The sequence below is a fragment of the Staurois parvus genome, unplaced genomic scaffold (genome assembly GCF_062004578.1).
Source record: "Staurois parvus isolate SC_StPar_1 unplaced genomic scaffold, SC_StPar_1.0 ptg000282l, whole genome shotgun sequence".
Lineage (NCBI taxonomy): Eukaryota > Metazoa > Chordata > Amphibia > Anura > Ranidae > Staurois > Staurois parvus.
Genome location: NW_028318078.1, coordinates 2,077,501 through 2,096,708, shown reverse-complemented (window position 1 = coordinate 2,096,708; position 19,208 = coordinate 2,077,501). Strand labels below are relative to the sequence as shown.

Below are 19,208 nucleotides of genomic sequence, written 5' to 3'. Positions count from 1 at the left end.
CCAATGATGGGGCACTATTCCCTACACTAACACCAATGATGGGGTTCTATTCCTCCCACTGACACCAATGATGGGGCACTATTCCTCTCACTGACACCAATAATGGGGCGCTATTCCCTTCACTGACATCAATGATGGGACTCTATTCCTCCCAGTGACACCAATGATGGGGCACTATTCCTCCCAATGACACCAGGACATTTTCTACTCCCAGTCCGCCCCCCCCCCCCTGAACTCTAGAGTACAGAAATGTTGGGAAGCCGTGGCCGGGTGCAGGGAGCACAGCACAGCTCCCCCTCAGTCCCCCCGCACTCTCTATAGTGGACGTCTGTGGGAGCCGCACACAGCGGGCGGAACCCTCCTCCCCGCGGAACTATATGCGGCGTTCCTGGGAGCGGAGGAAGGTTTGGGATGGTGCACCGGCCGGAGTGTGGCTGCAAGATGGAGTCGCGGAGTAAAGTGGAACATGGGATGAGTTTGGCGGCTCTGCGCCGCTCGGATCCGTACATCAGCGGCATTGTGGATGTCACCGGACAGGTGGCTCTGTACAGCTTCAGTGCTAAGGCCAATGAGTGGGTGAGTGTGGCCTGAGAGAGGAGGAGCCAGGAGGTGTCCCTTGTCTCCTGTTCTAGATATGTACACCCAGGGGACACCTGGGCCGAGAATGGGACAGTACTGTGTATTGGGGGGCAGTATGGGGGGGAGGGGACAGTACTGTGTATTGGGGGGCAGTATAGGGGGAGAGGATAGTACTGTGTATTGGGGGGCAATATACGGGAGGGGACAGTACTGTGTATTGGGGGCCAGTATAGGGGAGGGGACAGTACTGTGTATTGGGGGGCAATATATGGGGGGGGGGAGGGAACAGTACTGTGTATTGGGGGGTAGTATAGGGAAGGGGACAGTACTGTGTATAGGGGGGAGTACTGTGTATTAGGCAGGAGGGGACAGTGCTGTGTATTGGGGGACAGTACTGTTTATAGTGGGGAGTACTGTGTATGGGGGGAGGGGACAGTGCTATCTATTGGTGGGCAGTACCGTGTTTGGGGGAGGAGACAGTATTGTGTATTGGGGGGGCAGTACTGTGTAATGGGGGGAGGGGACATTACTGTGTAATGGGGGGCAGTATTGGGGGGAGGGGACAGTACTGTGTATTGGGGGGAGGGGACAGTATTGTGTATTGGGGGGAGGGGGCAGTAGAGGTATGTAGCTGCACTCCTGTCCTCATAAGTCCAAAGAGAACCTGTCAGCACCCTACTACCGCTCATACCACAGGAACATCCCTGACACTGGCTCCGAATGTTCTAGAAAATGTCACCCCAATCCCCCCTCCAGGAAGTGTCAGCTCCCCGGCCCAGCCCCACCCTTCTTGTCCATCACAGTCCTCCCCTCCGGGAGGGTCCATCACCCTGGGTTCCTATTGGTGTGTCCACATGTGGTGGGTAGAACATTCCCTTCATTTCATTGGCTGCTGTACCTGCGAGAAACATGGGGCGAAGAAGTCGCTGGTTTTTTTTTTCCCTACAATTGTACTTCACTGAATCATATGATGCTAAGACGCCGTGCCTGAAATTGTGGCGCGAGTGAACATGGCCATTAAAAATGACATGGCATCCCCACTCGGCGTGTTTCCCTGTGGCTTGGGAACGAGCATGGTTTTGCATTTTCCCCCACCTGCAGAGATGACAACCTAGGCTGTCTGTGCTGACCCAGCTCCTTCACCCCTCACCTCTACACAACCTGAGGAGGAGCTGGGTCAGCACCTAGAGGAAAACTTTAGCGTGTCACATCCAAGATGGCGGCACTTATCAATCTCAAGATGACCATACCTGGATCAAAATTCAAATTACAACCAGTCTGTCGCTTTCTTTGTTTTTTCCCTGAATGATCCATGCTGCTGGCTATAACTGGGAATACTGATCGTTGTCTCCCCACCATCAGAATACACAACCACAGTGGGCAGGATTCCCCCATCCACATTGAATGTGTGTATGGGGAAATCGGCTCTTTTTTTTTTCGTTTAACTTTCTGGTTGAACGAAAAAAATGGATAATGTATGGGCTTGTTTTTGCCAGCTTGGCCTAAATAAACTATTTAAAGTGGAATTGCACTGTATCTGAGCACCACAAACCAAAAATGCTATTTAATTCATGGGCAATATTCAAAGCAAACTCCCCCATCCACCCATGTCTTTGTGCCTTTTTTTGCTGAGAATTAATTTTGAAAAGCACCCCCTGCTATTTCTGACAGTGGTTATCCTGAGGTGGGGTTCATACTGATGTGGCGCAGAATTTGCTGCATTTTCTGTGTGAATTCTGCACTGCATCAGAATCTCACCCCGTTCATGCAAACCGTTGCAGGTGTGTATGTTAACACCATGAAATCAGTCCGCAAAATGCGGTGCGATTTGCAGAATTGGATCGCATAGGTGTGAATACCCATGCGATACGATTCTAGTGTGGACCAGAAAAAGGGTTCTGCACATTTTTGGTGCAGTGCGATTAGAGCCATACATAATGTATGGCTCCGATCGCACCGCACACAATTCGCATGTGATTCGCACAGGAATGTGGTGTGGTACCTGTGCGAATCACATGTGATATACTGCACCGCATATACAGCTGAAACTCAAAAAATTAGAATATCGTGCAAAAGTTCATTTATTTCAGTAATGCAATTTAAAAGGTGAAACTAATATATGACAAAAGTTCAGAAAATTCGTGCAAAAAGATCAAAAATTCTTCTAATGTCCATTCCTAAAAGTCAATTGATAAGACTAAAATGGAATTGTGATGATAATAAGACATTTCAAGAGCAAGCAAATATTCTGTTAGAAAGGTTTAGAGAAAAAGGCTATGAAGAAAAAATTTTAACAGGTGCAATGGATCAGGTGAAGAAGATAAACAGAGATGAATTATTAACGAATAATAAGAAAAAAAAGAGAATAGGTGATTTAGCTTTTATTACGGGTTATTCAAATCAACATAAGGTTATTGAGAACATAATAAGGAAACATTGGTCGATTCTGAAAAGGGATGAGGTTCTCCATGATTTATTACCTAGGAAACCTTCATTTATTTATAGGAAACCGCCCACATTGAGAATGAAGTTAGCAAAAAATATTCCAGATATTCCTAAGAAAAAGGCAACTTTTTTGGATACTGTGGGGTTTTATAAATGTAATAGGTGTATGGCATGTAGAAATATGAAAGGAGACACTAAGAGGAGATATGATTCGTTTCATTCTTGCTCCACGGGTTCCTCTTATAAAATAAATAATTTCATATCTTGTGACAGTTCCTTTGTTACGTATTTGTTGGAATGCTCATGTCACCTCCAATACGTAGGTAGAACATCTAGGAAATTGTCAGTGAGATTAGGTGAACATATTAGGAATATCAAAAAAGGATACAAATATCACAGTCTTTCTTACCATTTTAGAATGTATCATAATAGGGATCCATCGTGTTTAAAATTCTGTGGGATTGATCGGATTTTTTCCCCTTGGAGGGGAGGAGATATGGTGAAGAGTATCTCACAGAATGAAACAAAATGGATCTTTCAATTGGGATCTTTATACCCTAAGGGTTTGAACTCGGACATAGACATTAATTGTTTTTTGTCTAATTGGTAATAGCATAGTTATTTTTATAGAGATATTCAAATAAAAATTCTTTATGTGTGTCTTATCACTACTAAATAGATTTTTCATATATTTTATGTCTTTTCATATAGTTTTTTTGATTATTTGTATTCATTAAAAAAAAATTGTATTTTTTATTTTTATTTTATTTTTATTTTATTTTTATTTTATTTTTAGTTTTATATTTATTTTTATTTTAATTTTATTTTTTTCATTTTTATAGTTATTTTTATTTTTATTGTATTTTTTATTTTTCACCTTTTATTTTTCACTTTTTATAAAAAAAAAAAAAAAATTTTTATTTTTTAAACATTATTATTTTTATTTTTATTACTATTCAGTAGGGATGTCATTCATTACTCATTTAATAAAGAACGTTTTTTTGTAATATGTAGGCAATTTTTAATTTATATTTTTTGTCCCACTAGGGATATGTATTAATATATTTTGTTGCAAGGAGTAAATCTAGTATTGATGGGAATATTTTAAAAAGGTTTTGAAGTTGTGTAGGTATATGCCTCATTTGTAAAGGACTCTCACGTCACACAACAGGAGTGGTTTTTGATAATCCTGGGGATGTGTTTTGACCAATTGTAACGGAGGGGTGGGTCCCTGTTGGGTATTTAAGGGAGCTTTAGACAGGAAATGGACTTCTTGAGAACGCCTGATGGGAGGGGCGAAACGCGTTGACGCATTTCCGGTCTTTACCCCGTACGTCTGACGTCACTTCCGGTGAGTGGAGCGCACGCTGAGCGGTGCGTTCCAGCGGCCATCTTTTGGGATCTGTGCATGTTTGGTCTCTGTGGAGCTTCTGCTGTATCCTGGAGCTGTGATGTGAGATTCCTGAGGAGGTTGTCTGACATTCATTGTCCATCTGGAAGAAGCTTGTCCTAATAAATATGCCTTTTTAAAGTGATTTAAATGTGAGTGGCCTTAATCCTTGATTTTATTTAAAAACGGTAGTTTGCAATATTACACTATCTGAGATTTTCTCTCCCCGGTTGTATGGTGGAGCCTATACTGAAGGTGAGGATTCCTATAGAGTGGACACGAAAGAGGGTTTAGGATCCTATAAAAATTCCTAAAAGGCGTTTCATTCACCTACAGTTGCAAGAAAAAGTATGTGAACCCCTTGGGATTACGTGGAGTTTTGCATGAATTGGGCATAAAATGTGCTCTGAACGTCATCTAAATCACAACAATAGAAGAACACAGTCTGCTGAACATAATACTACACAAACATTAGATGTTGCCATGGTTTAATTGCACATAACATGCAAACATTCACAGTGCAGGGAGGAAAAAGTATGTGAGGCCCTAGCTTAATGACTTCTCCCAGAACTAATTGGAGCCAGGAGTGTGCCAACCTTGACTCCAATCAGTGTGATGATATTGGATGTGTTGCTGACAGCTGTCCTGCCCTTAAAAAACACACACCTGTTTTGGGTTTACTGGTTTCAAGAAGCACTGTCTGATGTGAACCATGCCTCGCAGAAAAAAGCTCTCAGATGACCTACAATCAAGAATTGTTGACTTGCATGAAGCTGGAAAGGGTTACAAAAGTATCTCCAAAAGCCTTGATGTTCATGCGTCCACGGTAAGACAGACTGTCTACAAATGGAGAAAGTTTAGCACTGTTGCTACTCTCCCTAGGCGTGGTCATCCTGTAAAAATGACTGCAAGAGCACAGCGCAGAATGCTGCATGAGGTAAAGAAGAATCCCAGAGTGTCAGCTAAAGACCTACAGAAATCTCTGGCACATGCTAACGTTTTTGTTGACACATCTACAATAAGGAAAACATTAAACAAGAATGGAGTACATGGGAGGACACCACGGAGGAAGCCATTGCTGTCCAAAAAGAATATTGCAGTACGTTTGAAGTTTGCAAAAGAGCACCTGGATGTTCCACAGCACTACTGGCAAAATATACTGTGGACAGATGAAACCAAGATTGAGTTGTTTGGGAAGAACACACAACACTATGTGTGGAGAAAAAAAGGCACAGCACACCAACATCAAAACCTCATCCCCACTGTAAAACATGGCGGAGGGAGCATCATGGTTTGGGGCTGCTTTGCTGCCTCAGGGCCTGGACGGATTGTTGTCATTGATGGGAAAATGAATTCCAGAGTTTATCAAGACATTTTGCAGGAAAACGTACGACCATCTGTCCGCCAACTGAAGCTCCGCAGAGGATGGGTGATGCAACAGGACAATGACCCAAAGCATACAAGTAATTCAACAAAACAATGACTGCAACAGCACAGAATACGCCTTCTGGAGTATCCCAGTCAGAGTCCTGACCTCAACCCGATTGAAATGCTGTGGCATGACCTTAAGAGAGCGATTCACACCAGACATCCCAAGAATATTGCTACACTGAAACAGTTTTGTGAAGAGGAGTGGTCCAAAATTACTCCAGATCGTTGTGCAGGTCTGATTTGCAACTACAGGAAATGTTTGGTTGAGGTTATTGCTGCCAAAAGGAGGGTCAACCAGTTATTAAGTCCAAAGGTTCACATACTTTTTCCTCCCTGCACTGTGAATGTTTACATGTTATGTGCAATTAAACCATGGCAACATCTAATGTTTGTATAGTATTATGTTCAGCAGACTGTGTTCTTCTATTGTTGTGACTTAGATGACGTTCAGAGCACATTTTATGCCCAATTCATGCAAAACTCCACGTAATCCCAAGGGGTTCACATACTTTTTCTTGCAACTGTATATCTGGTGAGTGCATTTGATGTTGGTTTGCACGGGTGGAAGGTGGAAGTTTTTCTTTTCATTAGAAGAATTTTTGATCTTTTTGCACGAATTTTCTGAACTTTTGTTGTCTATTATCATGATGGACTTTCACTACTAATATAATTTTCTATATATGTTTGCACTTTATATATTTGATTTGATAGAGAGGTCTATGTTTGCGCTGTTTATTTATATTTATCACATTTTGTGTTCATCACATTGCACAGCAGCAGGATAGATCCTGTAGTAGTGTTTTTCACTTGGCACAGGAAGAATTTTTAGTTTAGAAACTAATATATGAGATAGACTCATTACATGCAAAGCAAGATAGTTCAAGCCGTGATTTGTCATAATTGTGATGATTATGGCTTACAGCTCATGAAAACCCCAAATCCACAATCTCAGAAAATTAGAATATTGTGAAAAGGTGCAATATTCTCGGCTCAAAGTGCCCCACTCTAATCAGCTAATTAAGCCATAACACCTGCAAAGGGTTCCTGAGCCTTTAAATGGTCTCTCAGTTTGGTTCAGTAGGAATCACAATCGTGAGAAAGACTGCTGACCTGACAGTTGTGCAGAAAACCATCATTGACACCCTCCATAAGGAGGGAAAGCCTCAAAAGGTAATTGCAAAAGAAGTTGGATGCTCCCAAAGTGCTGTATCAAAGCACATTAATAGAAAGTTATGTGGAAGGGAAAAGTGTGGAAGAAAAAGGTACACAAGCAGCAGGGATGACCTCAGCCTGGAGAGGATTGTCAGGAAAAGGCCATTCAAAAGTGTTGGGGACTTTCACAAGGAGTGGACTGAGGCTGGAGTCAGTGCATCAAGAGCCACCACACACAGACGGATCCTGGACATGGGCTTTAAATGTCGTATTCCTCTTGTCAAGCCGCTCCTGAACAACAAACAACGACAGAAGCGTCTTACCTGGGCTAAAGAAAAACAGACCTGGTCTGTTGCTTAGTGGTCCAAAGTCCTCTTTTCTGATGAGAGCAACTTTTGCATCTCATTTGGAAACCAAGGACCCAGAGTATGGAGGAAGAATGGAGAGGCACACACTGCAAGTTGCTTGAAGTCCAGTGTGAAATTTCCACAGTCTGTGTTGATTTGGGGAGCCATGTCATCTGCTGGTGTTGGTCCACTGTGCTTCATTAAGTCCAGGGTCAACGCAGCCGTCTACCAGGAGATTTTGGAGAACTTCATGCTTCCTTCCGCAGACGAGCTTTATGGGGATGCTGGCTTCATTTTCCACACTGCCAAAAGCACCAAAACCTGGTTCAATGACCGTGGGACCGTGGGATTACTGTGCTTGATTGGCCAACAAACTCGCATCGCCAAGAGAAAGATGAGAGACGTGAGACCGAGCAATGAAGAGCTGAAGGCCGCTATTGAAGCATCCTGGTCTTCCATAACACCTCAGCTGTGCCACAGGCTGATAGCTTCCATGTCACGCCGCATTGAGGCAGTAATTGCTGCAAAAGGGGCCCAAACCAAGTACTGAGTACATATGCATGCTTATACTTTTCAGAGGTCCGATATTGTTCTATGTACAATCCTTGTTTTATTGATTGCATGTAATCTAATTTTCTGAGTTTGTGGATTTGGGGTTTTCATGAGCTGTAAGCCATAATCATCACAATTATGACAAATCACGGCTTGAACTATCTTGCTTTGCATGTAATGAGTCTATCTCGTATATTAGTTGAACCTTTTAAGTTGCATTACTGAAATAAATGAACTTTTGCACGATATTCTAATTTTTCGAGTTTCACCTGTATGTGAACCTGGGCTGAGTAAGGCTAGGTTCACACCTATTCAGTTTGTATTTGATCCATTTCTGGAGTGCATTGCGTTTTTGCCACGTTTTTGATACGTTTTTTCTTTTTTTGTTTTTTTTTCTTGTTGCTAGGCAGATTTAAAATGCAAACTGTGGCAAAAACGCACTACATGCTTTTCTGCATCTTTCCATTGAAGTCTATAGAAACAAAAAACGTAACTTTTTGCATTTAAAAAAAGTCCCTAACCCTTTCCACAAACGCACCAGGTGAAAACACGGAGATGTGAACGTGTCCCATAGGAAATCATGTTAAATGGATAGTAGTGCATTTTTTGTGCTCAAAAAAAATGTCCAAAAACGCAGGTTTGTCACATTTTACCGTGATTTGCAACGTTAGTGCATTTTTACAGCTAAAAAACTGCTCAGAAACCCACTAGTTCTGGGGGTTTTCCCAGCCAAAAGACGCCCCTGCCAAAAAACGTTGATTACAGTCTGTGTGCATGGACACATAGGATAACATGGGGAGTTTACTGGCTGTAGAAAAAAAAACGCCAAAAGCAGCAGCTGTCCAAAGAAAAAAATTTTTTCGGTCAAAAAAAGTCCAAAAACGGTGGTTTGCCTTGATTTACAGCATTTTACCACGTTTTTTACCGCATTTTTCACCATTAGATCATTTTTACAGCTAAAAAAACTCCCCTAGAAACCCAATAATTCTGGGGGTTTTTTTCCAGCCAAAAATGTACCAGTCAACAAATGTTGATTGTGTGTATGGACACATAGGATAACATGCTGGGGAGTTTACTGGATGTAGAAAAGACATCAAAAGCCAAAAACAGCCGCTGTAAAAATGTCTAGTGTGCATGAGGACAAGGGCCTCGTACACACAGGGCATCTGTTTAGCCCCTCTGAATGCCAGAACTCCTGGCAGGGGGAAATCTACTTAAAATATTGGTAAAATCATTGTATTGCACACACTTTTATGCACATCAAGCATTTAAACATCAATGGATTCCTTTGGCCAGGATATTCATTTTGTCTGGCCATGGGCATCCTTTAAAGTGTTACTAAACCCATGACTCTGCATTCACTATATCAGGTCTCCCACAGTACACACAACATGGAAATGCAATTATTTTAGTAAATATAAACTGCTAAATACCTTTTCTCATTAGCAGTTAGAGCAGTCTTGTGACTTCTATCAGCCGAGCACATGTTAAAGTTTGTAGGAGTTTTCATTTTGCTGTAGGAGGATGCAGAACCCTGACCTCTGTCTGGACTGTGCTGATCACATGCACTCCAAAGAAAAAAAACTCTCTAGTAATACACAGCAAACTGAGCATGTGCAGACGTCTCCAAACGATATGTGTTAGGAGATAAGAGGGGGACACTGGAAGAAGGGGATGCTGAGAGAAGACAGGATCAAACAGCCTTTTTACACAATGTGGAGGTTTCTAACAAGGAGTCCAACCAGCATGCTGTACTGCATATACAGACTGATTTTACTGTTTTGGGTTTAGTAACACTTTAATGCTCAAATGCTAAAAACTTCTTGCATTTAGCATTTTATTTTGCTCTTCAGTTCCTCTGAAGAATGCAGCTTTGATTTTTTTTTTCTTTTTCTCCCAACCTGTAAACGTTCCTCTTCTAATACCTCTGTAAATGCCTATGTGTGCATAGACATATAGGCTAACATAGAAGTGCTTTTATAGGCTCCAAAAAAAACAAAACACTAAACCGCTGGAAAAGGTGTTCTTTTTTTTTTTTTTTTTTAAGCTCAATGTGCATGAGCTCTGAGCCTGGGTTCACACCTATGCAAATTCTGATGCGTTTTGAACCACATCGATTTGCATGACAATACATTTCTGTGAAGCCTGTATACCTGCGGGCCAGCAACAGTGCGATATTCTAATTTTTTTTTTTTTTTTTTTAAGGGTCCTGTGTGATTTTTCAGTGCAGTACGGGTGTAATTTCCAGCCTGATACAATTCGCATCGGAATTGCACTTGCACCCCTTGAACAAAATCGCACCGCGCCAGCAGTAAAAATCGCACCACATCCTGCACCGCATATATGTGAACCCGGGCTAGGTGTTTAGACTCAGCCCACATGCACCACCTGCAACTTAAGCATCCCCTGTAGGTGGGCTGACCGCTTCAGCAGGTAAATGTTACTTGAGAGATTCCCAGTTCAGTGTGTGTCTAAAGGGAAGATGGTATCTGTTACAATAATTCAAACATACAGAACAGCAGAGGACCATTGAAGAGATCCAAATATTTAAACTTACCACATGATTATATAACGATCTGTAAGCTAGGCCTAGATCATGATCATGTGATGTAGATCTAGCTTATATTTGCAGCAGTCCTTCCCACCCCTCTGAAAAGCAATCCACGGGGGTTCACTTTAGGGAGCAGTTGACAGCAAGCTGGGAGGCGATGTCTTCTCAGCAACTGCATAAATCCTTAAGAGAAGTAGGCTCGACACCCCCCCCCCCCCCCCCCCGACCCCCGACCCCCAGACCGAACTGCATTCCTGCGATCAACAGGAGAAGTACAGCCAAAAGAGCTTTGGCTGTACTTCTTTTAACCTCCCTAGCGGTATTCCCGAGTGTAGCTCGGGGTAAAATTTCAGTACCACAAGCGGTAACCCTGAGCTACACTCGGGCTTACCATGCGGCGTTGCTCAGGGAGTCCCTGCAGCACTTACCTTGTCCTTCACTCCCACGATGTGTCCCCTGCAGCGTCCCCAGCCATCTCCTCCGGCTGCTGCCGGCATTCGGCTTCCATGTTCCTGTCCCTGCAAGCGTCGGGACGTACGGATGCCGGAACCGGCGGCAAATTTGAAAGTTTTAAAAAATTTCATTTTTTTGAAAACGATTATTACATAGCAAAACATTGCTGTTTCAAAGCATTTCACATACATTTTGTCCCGAGTGCTTTGTCCTGTCCCCTGCCTGCATTTTGACTGTTCTTTCTGCCTGGAAACTGGGAAAGGTCCATGGCGTCCAAAAAGCGTCCCTTTAGGTCAAAATCTGTTTTAGACCAGCTAGAGAACAGCGATAGTAAATCAGAACCACTTGCAGAATTGAGTGATAATGATTTGTGGGGAAATTCATCATCAGACACTGAAATCGATTTTGCGACTTTGCTCAGCGATGCGCGAACTTGGTGCTATATTTCAAATTTCAGTGTTTTTGGTTTGATTATATTATTGAATTAAATGTATTATTATATTATTTTTTATGATTATTTATTAAATTATAATTTATGACTTCGGGCTTCAAGTTTTATCATATCTGGAATGTTTACTAGACTCTTGTTCGGACAGATTTCGGTGAGTTATTCCTAAAAATTACAGGCCTACAATAAAAAAAACCTACATATTTCCATGCAAAATAATGGTACCGCTTTCAGCACCAAAAATCTGAAATAATCATACCGCCAGGGAGGTTAAATTAGAATTCTAGGTATGGCAATTTTTACAGTTACATTGATTACAGCTTGGGCCGATGTAACTATTCATATACCATACCTGTGGGATCCCCCTGGAAGCTGGAAATCACTATAGTCAACACTCCTACTCCAGTGAGCTTCATTAGCTTCTGGTCCCATGCTGAGCAGGTGCCTTGCTGCTTACTGAACACAGGAGAGTGGCCAATCTGTACTGGTGCCATTCAGAGACCGCTTTGCATTTCCATAAAGCATTTCCTCATTGGAGGAGGGGAGAGGTGGGGTGATAATGCCAGACTCTCTACCTTGTCCATCCAAATAATGCTTTGCGTTCATTGTGAAAAATGTAAAGCATTTGGGGTATAATTTTTGTCACAAAGCATTGCAGCCTTGCCATGTACACAGCTCTACCCTTGCCTTTGCAATTTAACCACTTCCCGTGCTGCCCATGTACATAAACGGCCGGACAGGAGCAGTGCAGGAGCGGGTTGCCATGTATAAGCGGCGCCCGCATTCACATCCTGTGTGCGCTCCCTGGGAGCACGCGGCACCGCGATCCGGTGCCCGCTGTGTCCTCCGGAACTCCGATCGCTGTACGGGACCTCTATTTGAGGTCCCATCGTGTGATCACTGATTGGCCAATCAGTGATCACATGAATAGTAGTAAGCAAGATGTCACTTCCTGACATCATTGCTTACTACTAGTGAAATCTGTGAATGATCACAGAAGTCGCATGGTACGAGGCTTTTCACAACAGCCTTGTACCATATGACAAGCTGTAACCAATCACAGCTCTCACAGTGTTTCTCAATGGCTGCAAGAATGCAGCCAGAAGGAGAAATTATTGTGTTTACAGCCTCTATGGGTGTAAGAGCAATCAGTGTAAAAAAACAAATAATATAAAAAAAAATAAAAATGTGAAAAAAAATTGTGAAAAATTATAATTTTTGGTTATAAACTAATTTTTTTTTACTAAAAAGACAACTGAGTAAATTTTGGCCAAGATTTATGAAGAAAGATTATTTCTTTGCAAAAGTTTATAAGAAAACACTTTTTTTTTTCATTTATATAGCAAAAAAAAAAAAATCCCAGTGGTGAATAAATACCACCAAAATAAGGTTTTATCAGTCTCAAAAAAATGCTAAAAAATTCATATGGGTACAGTGTTGGTGACCGCGCAATTGTCATTCAAAGTGTGATAGCACTGAAAGCTGAAAATTGGCCTGGACTGGAAGTGTCTGGACTTGACGTGGTTAAGGGGCGTGACAAAACTGCAGCTCAATTTTTTTTTTTTTTTTTTTACTTACCACCCTTGAACGCAAGTGCACACAAGCCTTTAGAGGCATGGAGAATCCATATAATGAACTTTAGGGAAGGGTCTGTTGATTTTGTAATAACATTGTGTTATTACCTTGCAGATACAAATGCTGCCTGAGTGTTCTCCTTTAAGATACATTTTTAGGTCTTTTAAATGGAATCTTCTATGTGTGTGTCAGGGGATAAAGTACACCAGCCCCTATGTTGTCCTTCTATTTGTAAAGTCTGCCTAGGATGGCACTTGTAACTTTTGAGGCTCAACAGCTTGTACTTTTGGGGTAATGAAGCTGTAACTACTCCAGCCAAAAAGAGTTTTTTGTTTGGATGCAGTCTGGATTTTATCTCTGTCTCTAGCTTCACTTGGGAGATTTTTCACTTGGTGGACAAAAATTGTGGGGAAGCAGAAACAGGAATGTAGAGACGGCAAAAAAACAAACTTTGAGCAGTTTTAACTCTTCCCCACTCTTGGGAAAATAAATGTTTGTATCCCTCCTGCAGAGTTTTTCTCATACTTCCTGTCCAAACAGTGCCTGGGAATCGGGCAGCAGTAAAAACCCGACAAAGGTTATAACCCTTCCCAGCCATATCCAGAATAAAATAAAATATTTTGTTTGGCGTTGCGCTTTAAACTCTTCCCGTCGGCCGAATGCATATATGCAGCCTTTTGGCGGGTTGACTTAACGCCAGGAGGCCGCATATATGTATACCAAGATGTAAATATTGCTGTGCTGAGTCGCGTTCCCAACAATTACTGGCGGGTAACGGAAAGCTTCCAATCTACCTGTCATTGGAAGCTTTCTGATCATGTGACAGCCAATCACAGTGATCACATGACCAAAGTGCCCACCTCCGCCTCCCGGTGTCTAGAATGTCTTAAAGGACCAGGAGGCACCAGCGGGAAAGGGTTAAGGCCCCAGTCACACGGGGTGATTAGATCCGGTGCCTGTGGTTCTGGCGTTCAACTGCAGGTGGAGGGCACAGGTGAACCATCGAGCCCCACTGCCAGCAGCTTGTCAGGCTTGAGAGTCTGAAAGGCACGCCTAGCTGTATGAACGTCAGTTTGCATCCAAGGATGAATGCTTGGTGTGTACTCAGTCTTTTGGTGTGCTTTGATTAAACCATTTTGTTATAGGACAGGGACTTTTTAGTTCCACAGGTTAACATTACGTAGTAAAAATATCTTTTATCTTTAACAGGAGAAGACTGACATTGAAGGGACCCTATTTGTGTATACAAGGTATGTGTTATCGTATGAAAAATTGATGCTCAAAATGTGTAATGTCAAGCTGGCCACACACCATTCGATTTCTTTTTAATTTAGCCTATGGACTGAACAGAAAAAATCCAGCAGATTCCTCCATCCACACTAAATACTGTTTACTGTAAATACTGTCCTGCTGTGGCTATTGCATTCTAACAAAGCACTGGTGTCTGCGCTAGTGGCTTTCAGAATACAGCTGTTCGGCCAGCAGTTTTCCACTCTGCTTCATCAAATGTTCGATTGAAGGATGTCAGGGGCACTCGCTGAGCAATTGTTGGCAGGTTCATCAGGAACATCCCAGAATTTGCTGCAGGTATAGCCAGCTTTATCCTACTACAGACTGCTAAAAGCTTAGGATAGGACTACACTGGTGATCAAATGTTTGCCATTGAAAGATTTAAGTAGTAAACTGCATGAAAAAAAAAAAAGTCCCCTGCAAGGTGGTGTCATAATGTGCTAATATTCATTGCATACTAGCATATTATGTAAAACTTACCTTAAAACGAAGCCCTCCAGCGGCACGCTGTCACCAATGCAGAGGCTTCCATCTTTACCCAGTCTTCCTTCCGGGTTCGCAATCTTCGGCCATCTGACAGGCATGCTACCACTTTAAAGTACAATGTAATATATACAGTATACATCTATTAGATATATGTTGTATTGAAGGATAAGTTTACTTTCCCAAAAAATGAACTTCTCCCTTTTTTTTGCCCTCCCAACTTACAATAATCCATCCTTCCTCTTCCCTTTAGTATTCCTAACTCCATTCCACAGGTACAGTTTGCTGCAGTGTTGGGAGCCTACAGCTGTTATCTTTTACCACTTGTACATTCGTACCCCATAGACTTCCATGTGGACGTCTTGAAAAGCAGGGACTCCCATTGAACTCTGTACTGATCAGCTGTGCAGGTGTAACCTCCAGCTGAAATGTTGTTTGAGCTGGTGAAGAACATTGTGGTGGCTGAGGTAGTGGAATGCTGGTATATATGCAATTTCTGTAGGGATCGTGTGTGTGATCATAAAGGATAAGTGCATTTTTGGGCTGATGCATATGGCTGTATAGCGTAAATTCCAGCTTTTATCCCTGCATACAGGCGTACATCTCCAGACACAGAAAGGTACAAGTGTCATAATGGGATAGTGCATGCTTGCACACTTGCCCAGAAGTCACCAAACACACAGTGGTTTGGTTCCGCTTTAACAATTTGTTGATTATCATCTGCTTAGTACCACATACAGTGGGGATCGAAAGTTTGGGCACCCCAACTAAAAATTTGTATTAATGTGCATAAAGAAGCCAAGGAAAGATGGAAAAATCTCCAAAAGGCATCAAATTACAGATTAGACATTCTTATAATATGTCAACAAAAGTTAGATTTTATTTCCATCATTTACACTTTGAAAATAACAGAAAACAAAAAAATGGTGTCTGCAAAAGTTTGGGCACCCTGCAGAGTTAATATCTTGTACTGCCCCCTTTGGCAAGTATCACAGCTTGTAAACGCTTTTTGTAGTCAGCCAAGTGTCTTTCAATTCTTGTTTGAGGTATCTTTGCCCATTCTTACTTACAAAAGTCTTCCAGTTCTTTGAGATTTCTGGGCTGTCTGTCACGCACTGCTCTTTTAAGGTCTATCCATAGATTTTCAATTATGTTGAGGTCAGGAGATTGTGAAGGCCATGGCAAAACCTTCAGTTTACGCCTCTTGATGTAATCCCCCGTGGATTTCGAAGTGTGTTTAGGATCATTATCCATTTGTAGAAGCCATCCTCTCTTTAACTTCAGCTTTTTCACAGATAACATCAAGTTACCATCCAAAATTTGCTGAAATTTTATTGAATCCATTTTTACTTCTACTCGTGAGATGTTCCCTGTGCCACTGGCTGCAACACAACCCCAAAGCATGATTGATCCAACCCCATGTTTAACAGTTGGACAGAGGTTCTTTTCATTAAATTCTGTGCCCCTTCTTCTCCAAACGTACCTTTGCTCATTCCGGCCAAAAAGTTAAATTTTAACCTCATCGGTCCACAGAACTTGTTTCCAAAATGCATCAGGCTTGTCTATATGTTTATTTGCAAAGTTCAAACGATGATTTTTGTGCTGAGGACGTAGAAGAGGTTTTCTTCTGATGACTCTTCCATGAAGACCATATTTGTACAAGTATCTCTTTATAGTGGAATAGTGTACCACAACTCCAGTGTCTGCCAGATCTTTCTGGAGGGATCGTGCAGTCAAACGTGGGTTTTGAATTGTTTTTCTCACAATCCCTCGAGCTGTTCTGTCTGATATTTTTCTTGGTCTTCCAGATCTTGCTTTAACTTCCACTGTTCCTGATGACTGCCATTTCTTAATTACATTCCAAACAGAGGATATTGACATCTGAAAACGCTTTGCTATCTTCTTATAGCCTTCTCCAGCTTTGTGAGCGTCAACTATTTTCAGTTTCAGTTTTCTAGACAACTGCTTAGAAGAACCCATGGTGCTGATTGTTGGGGCAAGGTCAGATGATTCTGAGCATTTAAAACCTTTGAGATTGACATCACCTGGTCTTCCCAGACGATTGAGAACAATCCATGACACTGGCATGTCTCAGCTTTGCAAAGGGGGCAGTGCATGCTATAAATTCTGCAGGGTGCCCAAACTTTTGCAGACGCCATTTTTTTGTTTTCTGTTATTTTGAAAGTGTAATTGATGGAAAAAATCGAACTTTTGTTGACATATTATAAGAATGTCTAATCTGTAATTTGATGCCTTTTGGAGATTTTTCCATCTTTCCTTGGCTTCTTTATGCACATTAATACAAATTTTTAGCTGGGGTGCCCAAACTTTCGATCCCCACTGTAGATCTCACTATGCTGTAAATGAGGGAACTGAAAGAGCTAGGTAATTATCTCAATAACAAGGAGACTTCATAAAATTCTAATAAGGCTCAGGGACCACCACCAAATACCCACATGCTAGGGTATTTTATGACCATTAGTGCTGCAACGAAACCAAAAATTTAGAATGCACTTGGCCAAATATTGAAATGTGTTTTTGTTTTTTTTGTAATTTTTTATTTTAAATGTGTTTTTGTTTTTTTCCCCAATATATGATTTTATTGCCATCATATAGAGGACCAATAGTCCCCTATAAGTGACAGGTCTTCTTTGTTGGGGGAGGTGGAGGTGGGAAGTGTGTGCAAGGAGCTGGCAGGAAAGGGCCAGTGTATACAGTGAGGGAGCAGTGTATACAAAGGGGCGGGGTCACTGGGTAATGCACTAGGTGACTCCACCTCCTTGTTTACTTTAGCAGCTGGGCTAATGACAGCTCCTTTTCAGAGCTATAGTGAAGAGAAAAAAAAGCCGGCAACTGCGTTTAAAAACCGGCAATGACATTTAGCGGTGGCAAGTGAGAGAGCCTGTCTGTATACACTGCTCCCTCACTGTATACACTGCTTACCTCCTCTCCTGCCTTTCACCGCCACCCCCCCTAACTGCAGTACACACAACCCCCAAACCCCCCGGCCAAATAGTCAGTTCACCCATCATTGGGGCCGTGTCTCTCATTATTGCCACCTGTATCGACTCACGTTTTCCTATCAGCAAAATGCCGATAGGGCTGTTTGCGGCCAGTATGTTTCGGCCACTGCAATTTTGGTGCATTCCTAATGACTATGTAACCAGGCCACTGTGCTCTTGCTATTTGCTCTTTATAGAAAGCTCATCTTGTGCTACCTCCTGGAGACATCAAGCTTCTCTTTTACCTGCCAGTAGATCTTTGCAGTTCACAGATAAAATAAATTGGTTTAAGTAAACTGAACTGTGAACTGCTCCACATACAAAAATTGTGTGTAAATCTTGTCCAAAATAAAGTGTACATTAAATACACTATAACTAATACAGTATATACACGATGCACACCCTGACAATGTACAGCTGCAGTTTTTTTGGTCCCCTGTCAGATGTCTGTAGGCTCTAAGACTTTTTGTTGCCCCAAGCTGGCAGCTTAGGTCCAAGAGCTCCCATGTTGATATCATAATTTTTCTTTTTATAAGCGGCAATAGAAAACATAATTTATTCCTGTTTCTACTTTTTTTTTAGGTCAGCATCTCCACACCATGGCTTTACGATAATGAACCGCCTTAACATGCACAATTTGGTGGAACCTGTCAACAAAGATCTAGAATTTCAGCTTCATGAACCTTTCTTGCTGTACCGGAACTCAAGTTGTGAGTGCTGCTGATTTTGCAATGAGTGTCTGTATGTAAGAACTGGCCTCTGTATAAAGTTATGTACTTACTTTTTGATTCTGTACATGGTGCGAACATTATGTGCTGAAGTAGTTCCATGTATTCTCATGCACTAGGAGATGCCTGTGGGTCATGCTTATAGCTAGGAAGAGGGCTTGGGGCCTTTGGAAACACAAAAAAAAAAATCTGTACAGGCCTCTTGATAACCCTTTTGCACACATGTGATTCAGGATCAGCTTACAGTGGGCTAAAATCTGATGTCACAGACCAATCCATTCTCTAGATGTATCCTGACATTAATGTTGGGATCCACCCAGATGCCTAACTAGCATTTAGCTCAGCCTCAAAGAGCGCTACTGAGAGCATGAGCCATAAGTCAGCTGCTCCTGCTCCCTTCAGTGAGTGCTGGAGAGGCAGAGAACAGAACTGTCAGTGTGATCTGAGCACTTAGCCCAGGAACTGAGAGATCAGTTCTGGGCTTAGTATGTATGTTTTTGTTTTTACCACACTTGTTTTTCCTGCCACATAGTTGATTAAATATTCCGGGGCCACCATACCTTAGTATATTGTTCTAAAACAGCCATTCTCAAGCACAGTTCTTTGCACCATTAGAACATTGACAGTCAGAGAACTAGCATCTTAGAAGGTAGGCAGGGTAGGCAGCAATGGTTGCTTCCTGCTTGTCTATATACAGGTATATATACACTATATTGCCAAAAGTCAAATCCCAGTCTTAGTCCGTAGGGTTCTATATTGAGGTGGCCCACCCTTTGCAGCTA

At 42.0% G+C, this 19,208-nt stretch overlaps 1 protein-coding gene across 2 annotated transcripts in view; it reads left to right on the top strand.

Moving 5' to 3' along the window:
• Positions 1-278: 278 nt before the first annotated feature.
• The window catches only part of DCP1A (decapping mRNA 1A), a 117,945-nt gene continuing 99,015 nt past the window's right edge, over positions 279-19,208 (top strand). The window contains exons 1-3 of one of the 2 annotated variants that reach the window (XM_089681853.1): positions 279-576; positions 14,133-14,173; positions 18,281-18,408. In XM_089681853.1, the coding sequence (XP_089537979.1) occupies positions 412-576; positions 14,133-14,173; positions 18,281-18,408 (334 nt within the window). In that variant the 5' untranslated portion in view covers positions 279-411. The remainder of the gene's footprint in view (positions 577-14,132; positions 14,174-18,280; positions 18,409-19,208) is intronic. The other variant, XM_089681854.1, reaches the window with a different exon arrangement.